Below are 11499 nucleotides of genomic sequence, written 5' to 3' on the forward strand. Positions count from 1 at the left end.
TTCAACGCAAAATCAACTCTCTCTAACTTCAACCATAATTGATTCTGGGGCTGGAAACTGGAATCAACTCTTTGAGATGGCTCTTAAACATTTGTATTGTTATCTAAAGTGGGTTTCTCCCGTGAGAACTAATTCTGAGTTTCCTCAATGGGAAACCAAACATACACTCACTTGATGTAAGAAGCACCAGAAATTTCATTGCAAAGTTATTGCAAGCGATAACACAATGATGTTCAGAAGAAACAAATGTTGTGAGATCGAGCATCATCCAAAACTTCAATTTAGAATGACATGTTTAGTATTTACTAACAACAAGACTATGACTACATTCTTTGCCAGTGTTCTACAATGGGCATGCTACTAAGAACCAAAAGCCGGAATCTATGTTAGTGTAATTAGACAACAAAAGAAAGAGGTGTGATCTGAAATGGTAGAATCAAAATTATATAGCGTACACTGTCTTAAACTCATTCTCATGATCTGACATCATTGACATAGCGAATGACTGCCTGCTGCTTGTCATTGTCCGTTGACTTCTCAATCTGGATGCTTCAAGGCGGTGGGCGATCACCCAATAACAGAGTGTTCCTAGAGTAGCTACCATAATCACTGTTCCTAGAACTGTGGCTGCAATAGCCAACTCTTTGTGATCCCCCACAACTATGTAAGACATTGCCATGAATGCCACAGAAATTAGCACACAGGCTATCCACATTAACTTATTTATAACTGCTGTCATTTGTTTCTTTGTCTTCCTGTCTATAATAACCACAGATGTTTGGACAACCACAACAGCCAATGATATGAATAAGGCAGTAGAATCAAAGATCATGAATATCAAGAATTCGGTATTCGGAGCAATGTTTGCTTCTCCCGGAGACATTCCAGGAGCGAGTTCCTCTGGGTTTCTAGGATACTGGCCTGGGACAGTAAATATGGCAGCGAAAGCCACTGTTGCGATGAGGACAGCAACAACGGTATTGGAGTTGATTGCATTGTTAAGCCCCTCAGCATGCATCTTGTTAATTCGCTTGGCTATGCCTTTCATACGCCTTTGCGTTTTAAATGTGTGTTCCAGCTGGTTATGTACCCCGCTTTTTATGTCACTCACAGTCCGTTTGAGTTCAAGGGCTGGGTTTCTGGAAGATGACCTGATGGACTTAGCATTTTGAGCTCCATGATCTTGTAGAGAGTTGGTAATTTCCAAGTGACTACTTCTCTCTGCAATATCCAAAGCAGTTTCTCCAGATTTATTGATAACGTTTGTGTCTATTTCACTGCAATCTAGTAACCTCTGAATAATCTGCAAGATCAGCACAAGAAAACGATGGTGAGTTTGCTTACTATGGTTGCAGGACCTAAAAACTGCTTATGCTAATTAGCTCAACCAGAAGTTCAGCTTAGGACTAATACAAATTGTACGATATTAAAATTTATGCAGAACACACTGTATATCACAAACAAAAAATAAACAAAACAGATTCTATCAATTACTAACTTATTGCATTTATACCACCACACCTTTAAGTTTTACCACAAGACAGGATAGTAATTGCACTCACATTTACAGCTCAATTGATATACAGTGCACGTCTACCACTAAAAGTGCTGAATAAAGTAAGTTGAAAGTTCACTTCTTTCATTCTTTAGACAAACCAGACACATACAGAAATTCTTTTAAATATTCTTCACTTCAAATTTTAATTTCGAAAAAGTTCTAATACAAATATGCAGTTGTTATCAGTGTTAGTAAAAGCAGACCTCATCTGAAGTATCACATCTGGAACTAATAAGGAAATTTAGTTTGTGCTGTTCAAGGTCTTAGAAGGAAAGAACACAAGATCAGTATCTACTTAAGAAAGAAAAATCAGGAAGGCAGTTTTCTTGTGTTTTTTCCGTACCTTTAGACGACTCTTCCGGGTTGCTATATGCAGTGCAGTGTTTCCTTTGGCATCCACCATATTAACCGAAGATGGAGTCAATGTCACAAGCTCATCCACCAATTCAAGGTTTTGTCCTTTAACTGCCATATGGAGTGCTGTCTGCCCCTTCTTATCAATTCTCATTGCAATTTCAGGCTCTCTGCTTAGAATGGCCTTGATGACCTCCACGTGGCCGTTTCTTGCAGCCGAATGCAACACAGTTTTCCCATTGCTTTTTGCAATACTTATCAGGCTGTAACCTTTCTCCAAGAGAAAATTTACAACATGGATATGTCCTTGTGCTGCAGCAGTGTGCAATGCAGTAGTGTTTGACAGATCAACTGTCATTGAAATTTCAGGAAAGGCCTCCATGAGGACCTTCAATATCTCTGCAAACCAGTAAAAGAACAAAGACTCAGACAAATTCGAAAGGTTAAATTGATTATAAAATATAAATTTATAATTGTTATGATTGAAAAAATGAGGGTCAATGGGAAACCTTGAAAGTGAGCGGACTTAAAGATTTTGCCAATTTTGAAACAAGAACTCAAATCATGTAGAAATAATATATATTATTTGGGCATCAATTAAATAAATAAATAAATAAGTTTTTGACATAGTAAGCAAAGAGTTGATATAATCATTCATCAAAGTGTCTGTATGCTCAAATGAGATTAAGCAAATACCCTAATCATATGGTAGATAAATGTTGTACAGACCAAGGTACAAAATATCTATGGTGAGGACATTGAATGCATTAAATAGACTTACCTAAGTTTCCATTTTTAGCAGCAACATGAAATGCATCAAATCCATTTCTAGCTTTCAAGCTGGCCAAACCAATATCATGGTATCTGATCAATTCCTTCACTATATCAAGATGACCATTTTCAGCTGCAACATACAAGGCAGTTTCACCAGAGTTATTCGTCCTGGAAAGCAACTCTTTCAACTCTTCATCTTTCTGACTCTGAGAGATGATTTCCATCACCAATTCTAAATTTCCATCCCGGATTGCTGATTGCAGGGGAGAATCCCCCCGTAAACCCGTCAACTGTTTCTTCATCTTCTTTTGAAATGCTTATCACTGCTTTGATGGAGCTCCAACTTGTTCACATTTTCTCAAGACATACCCAAGTTAAACTCATTGCTTGTCTCCCCAAACCCAAATATCAATTCACTGAACAATATTGGCAAGGGAATCCAAAATTGGACAGTATCACACTCAAGGTCCAGGTTCACATGCTGACCACTTCAGCATCCATAGTTCAGCATCCAACAAAACTCCACTTCTTTTGCTTCAAACATCAATTTGAGATAGCTGCATAGTATGGAGGAAAAAAAAACCTAAAGGGTAAGTCCTTGAACCCCAAAATTGATACAAAGCAACATTTATTTTTTTGGTGCAGGGGAAACAATTTTGATGCAACATCTACTGAAAAACAAAAGTAACAAAAAAAAATCATTTTTTTCTCAAAATTAGTAAGTAGCAATGGAAATAAATTAAGAAAACATCAACTAACCCAATCTTCAATCTCCAATAAGACACAGCAGGTTGTGCTTTCCAAAGATCTAGGAGCTGAAGAGGAGAAATGGAATGAGGAAGATAACTCCAATCAGGGGCATGAAGAAAAAGTTAGCCCCTTTGAGAGGCGTGGTTGAGACGTGAAGAAGAAAGTTAGGCAACAAAATGGAGCTGTTAGGTTAGATTGTTTGCAAAGTTTCAAACTTTGAATACAGTGGTCCCATGCCGGATCATGATGCTCAATGGTTTGGCCTGCATTTTCCACTAGGAACAAGCTGACGTTACCATTGTTTGTCATTGTGCTCTCTGTCTTTTTTTGGTCTTTGTCTTAAGTTCCGTCTCTCTTTTCGCTTTTGAACACTCTGATTGTGATTGATTTATTTTTTAATTTCTTAAAAAATGTGATTATTTCTTGGAAAATAAATCTATTACAGTGTGCTAGACATTTCTCTATTTTTTTTTTATATCATTTAGAATTAAATAGAAAATAAGTATAATATTCAACATGGAAAAACTATGTGAAATGTGATGATTATCCGTAATAGACCACGTGTGGACATAATAATGTGAACTATTACTATTGTATGTTTGTTGGTGGATATGCTTTCCCCGTACCAAATTAAGGTCCAGCCGCCCCTGACTTTGCAAATTGTTAATTCAATATTACAAGAATCAGTCAAAGATTTAGAGTAAAATACACTCACCCCCATCAAGATTTGTAAGAATGACACTCCACCCCATTCTTTTTAAAAATCTACACTCCACCCCATTTTTTATAAAGGCAAATTTTAGTGACGAAAACAAATTCCTCACTACTAAAAACTAATTACTAATTAGTAAAAATTTAAATAAATTTAATGCATATACACTATCATACATTAATTTATGAAAATAATTTTACTGAATTAAATTTAAAAAAACCATTCACTCTGTCTGTTAAGTCCACGTCCCATCTATCTCCAAATCATATTTCTCACCACAAACGGCCACCACCAAGCCTTTACTCTCTTTAACACGATTCCACTGTCCCACAATGTGAAACCCCATGGCACCTCCATGCCTCAAAGTTTTGTTGCAACCTGAACCCCAGAACGTGAATCGCACATCCCTAAAGCCACTTGTTCAACTACTTCTTGTGAATTTCACCCCTTGAAGTTGTGAGCGAACGCTCTGTTGGTCTTAGATATTGTTGGATTTTGTTAAAAACGATGCTCCACCGCCTCGTTGGGCTCTAATAACCTCAGATCCACTTCATATTTTCATAATTTTGTTTCTCTATTTTCTTCACCCATTTGTGTTGCTTTTTTGGCCTACAACCCAATTTTGAAAATTGGAGGTATAAAGAGATTATTTTGATTAAAATTGAATTATTACCAAATATGAAAACACAAGCATGTTTCACTATGTTCGAGATATGGTTTGTAAATCGGGCAGGTGTGCTATTGCATAATTTGCATTATGAATTTACGGAGGAAAAACGCGATTGAGAGAATGAGGAGGATTGTGATGTTTTCATTTTTAAATTTATTGGATTATATTGATTTTTTTTTTTGAAATTATTGATTAACAATTTAAATAATAACTAATTATTAATGAAAAATATTTTTCGTCACTAAATTTGCCTCTATATAAAATGGGGTAGGATGTAGATTTTAGATAAGAATGGGGTGGAGTGTAATTCTAACAAACCTTAAGGGGGGTGAGTGTACTTTACTCAAAGATTTAAGATTCTATGATCTAGATAGTTATAATATCCATAAAAATAAATAAACCTATCTTCCAAAAAAATCATTGAAATGGGTAGTAGTCTTGATTAAACTATAGAATCAAATGATTCAGTATAGTAGTTTAACATTTTATCTCTTGCTATTGAGAGTTGGATCTTAATTCTTGTAAATGAAAAAACTCTTTGTTAGTCTCATATTGCTTAGTGAGTTAACCATAAGACGATGAATTAATCTCATATATATCTGTTGTTGAGGATATTAATTTCTATGCACCGACGATGTAAATAAGTTTTACATCATCATTCAATCACATTCCTCCATTTTGTTAGCTCACAATTAATTTTGAATTTAATAATATCTAAAATAGAAAATAGAAGATTGTGATTGAGTGATGGTGTAAAACTTTTTACACCGTCAATGCATAGAAATTAATCTCGTTAGTTATTATCAAGGAAAAAAATTGCACCGATAGGTCTTGATTAAATTACCACGTTTCATTTAATAATTCAGTTATTCCTAACTGTATACTCCTTGCTTGAAAAAACCAACTTTGATACATGCTTACCCCTTTCTCTTGAATCTCAACTCCATTTCTTTTTTCTCTTCACATTACTTTTTGTATTTCTCACTTCTATCTTTTATTTCTTTATCTCTCTTTCATGTCTCTCTTTGCAAACACTATGCTACTCTGGTATATCTAGTCTATGTGCAAAGAAAGCTTTAAATTGTACTTTATATAGTTTTGATATTTATTTTAACTTTCTCTCTTTCTCTTACTGTATCATTTTAGTGCACCTTAAGAGATGTAGAAGATTGAACCTCAACCCTTAAACTACAATCCAACCCCTTCTCCCTCCCACATCCACCTCCAGTCCACGAACCACACCATGGCACCATGCCAAAAACGATGGAGGGGAATGGGGTTTTCCATGACCATGAGAGTAAAGGTGCAATTTTGAGGAAGGGAAAGAAGAAATTGAAATAGAGAAGAGGCAAAAGAGAGTGGAACTTGGATCTGAACTTGAACAACCCTCCATCACCATCAAAACCCACCTTTTTCCACCGCCACTACCGAAGCTCATCTCACTTGTACGAAGCAACCAAGGCCTTGTGTAATGGATGATGTTGTTGGTGGCCACCAAAGAAGAGGAAAATGTTAAAGGAGAGAAATGGAAGATGGCCGCCGATCATATGGTCACCAAATGGATGATGATGTTGTTGATTAATTCAACTTTGGTGGCTGACAGTGAGAGAAATGGAAACCGGAACAGTGATAGAACACAGTGATCAGTGAAGGAGAAATGTGGAATTTTTTTAACAATAGGGGGTATTTGTGTCTACTCACGTAAAATAAAAACTGAAGCACCGTGTGTCAGCAGCCGCAATGAAACTAAGTTACAGAAGGAATAACTTAATGCTAAACTAGACTTCTCTTTTTGGCCCATGACTCAACACATATACTCTGCTTCACACCACAAAAACAAAAGAAAGAAAGAAAGAAAAATAATATGGAGTTTTTGTTCTTCATGCTTTCATACAATTCTCATGGCAATACACAAATGTATGACATTTTAATCCATCAGAGTCCAGAATTTTGGGGTACTTGCATGATCTATTTCATTCCTATTTCTGTGTGTAATTATGAAAGTTGTTCTTCCATGTTTTTTTTTTAAGAAAAATATTGACGGCTTGTGGACATATTTCTAAGAAATGTGTGTATATATAACTTTAGACAATGATGTTAATTTTGTGTGTTGGATATAGGCATGTATTTTAAAATTCATAACAAAAGAAAATAAGCCAACTCAGTGATCTAAGTTTATTAGAAAAAAGTCCAAGAGTGCATCTATGATCTGTGGACAACGGAATCAATATAAGATCCAATTCCATAACTCTCATTACTTCCATCTCCCCCTCGTAAATTTAAATCTTTCTTCATTTTAACACCTATCTCTTTATTCTTAGGAAGTATCCGAGCCTTCCTGCTAACTTTATCAGACTCAGTCATTTACAAAACCCTGAAGCTACCCCAAAACTGTTGCTTTAGTAACACTCATTATTTTATCCTCTTACATCACAGTTATCAGCAGGTTAAATGGCTGGCCTTTCAGACTATTTTTACAACAACCAACATTTTAAATTGACTGTAACATAAGTTTCAGGAGGTGCTAAAGGCGAGTTCCTCGCCTTAACAATGAAGGTGTACCTAAGAGATCAAAGGCATGACCCTCACTGCAGGCTTCTTCCCAACCAACACAAATTGCTCACCCTTCATGTTTCCTCAAGCCTTTGGCAGCACCTAACAAAACAAGTGCAATTATGTTCTCAAGTACCATAAATGTGACAACTTATATCTGATACCAACCATTTTCTCAGTGTGTAACTTACCAATTTGGCTCCTTTATTTTGTCCACTTTGAAGCACTAAAAGCCATCTTTTTTCTCTATCAACAGATGAAATCATGAAACCTCCAAATTGAGCTAGAGTTCTTTTCAATATTTGTCAGTTATATTGAAGTCCAAAGTAAATATCAAATGGCATAAATTTGATGAGCTTCTGAATCAGTTTCCGAGAGACGCCATGAGTTTGTTCCAGCCCTTGATAATAACTTCTCTTTCTTCCTCAACCTTAGGGAACGTTTGGATTTCACCACATAATATGTCATGGTACCAAGAACACCACCCATTGTGATCCCCCCAACAACAGTGACAAGGATTGCAGCCCACTCGCTGCGCCGGCCAACTACTATATAAGATGCAGAAATATATGAAACTGTGGTGCAGACAGAGGCTAACCACATCATCTTATTGATCACCTCCACAACCCTCTTCTCCGACTTTGTCTCTCCTCTTACAAGTGTGATTTGAACTACCACCACAGCCAATGAAGTAAAAAGTGCAATGGCATTAGACAGGAAGAAAGACTTGAAAGACACAGTGTGTACCATCACAGCCCTTCCAGTGTTATCATCCCCACCAGGAACTGTGAAAAGTGCAGCAAATGCAACCGTTGCAAATAGCACGGCTACCACCGTTACTGAGTTGGTAGCATTGTTGATTCCAGCCTTGTGCAACTTTTTTAAGTCTTTGGCAATCCCACTCACATTCTTGTTTGTTTTTCTAGTTTGTTCAAGCTGATAATAAACATCTTTCTTAATCTGTGTCATGGTTTTCCTTAGCTCATCCCTGGGCTGGTTAAGATCATTGGCTTTAACTGCACCATAACGAATAAGGGACTCTTTAACCTCCAAAATTTCTTCGGATATTGGAAGCGCTTCCGCAAGGTCAAGAGCTGTTTTGTGGTCTCTAGTCAGGGCATTCACATTAGTGTCGGGAATAAGTAACAGCTCATTCACTATCTGCAAAAAAAATTACTAGTCATCACCACACGCATATAAATTTCACAAAAACATTAGTATCTAACTCTTGTCCACAAACAAAAACGACAATACGTATAAAATTACAGGACATGTAGATAATTAACTAACTCCTCAAGGATTTAGTGTTATCATTGTTAAAAGGTCTGCAGTTTATGATATGATACCTCTACCCTCTTCTTCCTGGTGGCTACATGCAATGCAGTATTGCCAAACCTATCAGGGAGCATGACAATTGCAGCATCTGCAGCAAGAATCAGCTTCACCACTTCACAGCTAACACCTTTGACAGCCATGTGAAGTGCAGTCTGTCCTTTCTTATCAGTCCTCCGAGCAAGTTGCGGGTCCTTCCCCAGCAATATCCTAACAACATCAACATGTCCTTGGCGTGCAGCTAAATGGAGCGCATTCTTCCCATTGGATCTAGCTATCTCCAACTGGCTAGGATCCCGTGACAGCAACAGATCAACAACACCCGCATGTCCTCGTGTAGCCGCAGAGACGAGAGGAGTTGCATTTGACTGCGCAAACGTCTTTATTAGCTCAGGGTCATGGTCCAGCAGCACCTGCACAATAGCTGCCACAACAATATAATGTGACCACAGTGCCTACAAACATAACTAATTAAAGGTACTGTCAAAAAAATACTTATTATTTACACCTATTAGTAAAAATGTCCTCTAAAGTGAAATTCCATAACAATGTGCATTCTATCAGACTTGTCCAAATTAAAATTTTGATATACTTTACCTACATGTTTGAAAAATCAATCTTCGGACACGTTAGTGCATAATCGATTAAAATTCGGAGAAGTGACTCCTTGTAACTTCTAAGCAATAGAATCCATTGTGCCCAAGTAGAAGCAAAACCAAACATACTCCTGGAGTATTATGCGTGTGTATGGAACTAAAATGAACTTTTATTTCAATCCACATTGAGATATGAATTTCCTTTAAAAGTCATACAACAACAACAACAGTCTTATCCCACTAAGTGAGGTCAGTTATCTATATGGATCACACTACATCATCCCGCTCGATCAATTCGTATAAAAGTGATAATGTAAAAAAAAACTTTGCTTACCCATGAATTTGAAACTCTTCATAGATATTAGCAATAATCACATCAAATGAATGTAGATATTATTATAATGTTACATGCACCTATTTACCTTGATGGCCTTGGCTAGCTGCAATGTGCAGGGGATCAAAGGCAGAGCGGTTTTTGAAGGAAAGTGCTTCGGTGGTGGTATAAGGGAGGAGCTCCTTGACGACATTGAGGTGACCCTTTTCAGCGGCGGTGAACAGAGCGGTCTCGCCCAGCTCATTGACCTCGTTCACAATAGCGGACCTGATATCAGCGACCTCAGCATCAAACTCAGCACCGCTGAGGGTCCCCGTCATGAGAGCATCAATATCGCCGAGGATCTGCCGGATGGATGCGGCGTCACCTCGCTGTGCAGCGAGGTGGAGCTCGGTGTCGTTATGGCGGCCGGTGACCTGCTTGACATACTTCTTCCTAGGGGTGCCGAGGCGCTTGTCGGAATTGGAAACGACGAGGGATTTGTTGGAGTTGGAGACGACGAGAGCCTTGCCGGAAGAGGAGAGAAAGAGGGTGGACCTTGGGGTGGCGGGTTCGGATTGGGGACCATGGCCGTAATCCATGGAGGAGGAGGACGGCGGCGAGTGCTACGACGGTGGGGATGGGGTTAGGGGTGGGTGCCCCATTCCAAGATCCTCGACAACGCGTAGAAGACAACATGGCCTCTGGTTTTGATCTGCACTGCACCATTAGCGGAAACTACTCCCTTCACAAAATTCGTTGGTTGGTTTGTTGCATGCATAACCCTTCCCTTTTAACAGTATTTTGTTAGGCCATTCTTATAATAAGCTCCTATAACATCATTGCATAACACCATTCTTATAATAAGCTCCTATAACTCTTTTGGTTATCTTTTCACTTAAAATAAAAACAAGCAAAGGGGGGAAATATATGAACTTAGATGACAAAAAAAAATGAGATAGTACTGAGAATATGTTATTTGACCATATGTAGAAATGAGAAAGGGCAAACAAAGGGTAATGTTTCATCTACACCTCTCTTTTGAGGTGGAGAGGTGGAATGGTGAGAGAGATAGGAAGAAAAGAAAAAGTAAGAGAGAGAAAATATGAGATGTGATAGATGATAAGATGAAAGAGATAGAAATAAAAAGAGGTGGAAATGAAGTGTTTAAAAAATGAGGTGTGTATATATCATTACTCGGCAAACAAATGAGTATATATGAGAGATGAGACCCTATAGCAACTTGGAGAAAACCCAACTCACACCTACATTACATTAAATGATTAGAGGAGTGGTACACACTTTAGAAATGAGATGATTCATACACTTAGAACCTTAAAATTTTGTGTAAAATATGTGGCAGTTGATACATTTATGAATTGCTCTTGTTAGCCCAATGTGGATGATCACTCGTAATTTTACACCTAGGTCTCCTAGAAAGTGATATAAGAATCGATGGCTAGTGCGGTCATGATGACGACTCTGGTATGGAAAGACTTCGTAACAATTGTGGCTAAGCGGTGTGTCTCGTTGATTGAGATCCAACGGTGGTGTAAGACATCCGCTTGAGATGGACTTACACTTGAGAGAAATTGTTGGAAATTCAAGTACGAGTAAGAAGTCCTACATTTGATTATTAAGGGAGTGGTAAACACTTTATAAGTGAGATGACTCATACATCAATGTCTTAAGGTTTGGTGAATGATGTGATGTCCAAATTCACTACTGATTTAATTTGCTCTTATTAGTCCAATGTGAAAATACACATAATTTTATATTTCTCATGACCCAACAATTACTACATATTTTTTTACCCCTTTTCATTTTGTTTTTTTTTGGTCAAAGATGATTGTATTAAAAAAGAGGCCCAAAGCCAAGCCCACATGG

At 37.6% G+C, this 11499-nt stretch overlaps 1 protein-coding gene across 1 annotated transcript; it reads right to left on the reverse strand.

The window, feature by feature from the left end:
- Positions 1–232: 232 nt before the first annotated feature.
- LOC130724506 (uncharacterized) lies at positions 233–10342 on the reverse strand. Its single transcript, XM_057575749.1, has 6 exons — positions 9722–10342; positions 8718–9127; positions 7707–8532; positions 2694–3002; positions 1902–2311; positions 233–1303 (listed from the first exon to the last, which is right to left on the reverse strand). Exons 1-6 carry the CDS (start codon positions 10212–10214, stop codon positions 443–445), a joined length of 3309 nt encoding a protein of 1102 aa, XP_057431732.1. The 5' UTR covers positions 10215–10342; the 3' UTR covers positions 233–442.
- Positions 10343–11499: the final 1157 nt, after the last annotated feature.

The sequence above is a fragment of the Lotus japonicus genome, chromosome 1 (genome assembly GCF_012489685.1).
Source record: "Lotus japonicus ecotype B-129 chromosome 1, LjGifu_v1.2".
NCBI classification, from domain to species: Eukaryota; Viridiplantae; Streptophyta; class Magnoliopsida; order Fabales; family Fabaceae; genus Lotus; species Lotus japonicus.

Excerpts from the sequence above, each read along its gene's own strand:
- LOC130724506 (XM_057575749.1), bottom strand. The coding sequence starts at position 10,214 with ATGGATTACGGCCATGGTCCCCAATCCGAACCCGCCACCCCAAGGTCC. Across the intron at positions 8,533-8,717 it reads CCAGGAAGAAGAGGGTAGAG|ATAGTGAATGAGCTGTTACT; the intron begins GTATCATATCAT and ends TTTTTTTTGCAG. Across the intron at positions 2,312-2,693 it reads TGCTAAAAATGGAAACTTAG|AGATATTGAAGGTCCTCATG; the intron begins GTAAGTCTATTT and ends ACTGGTTTGCAG.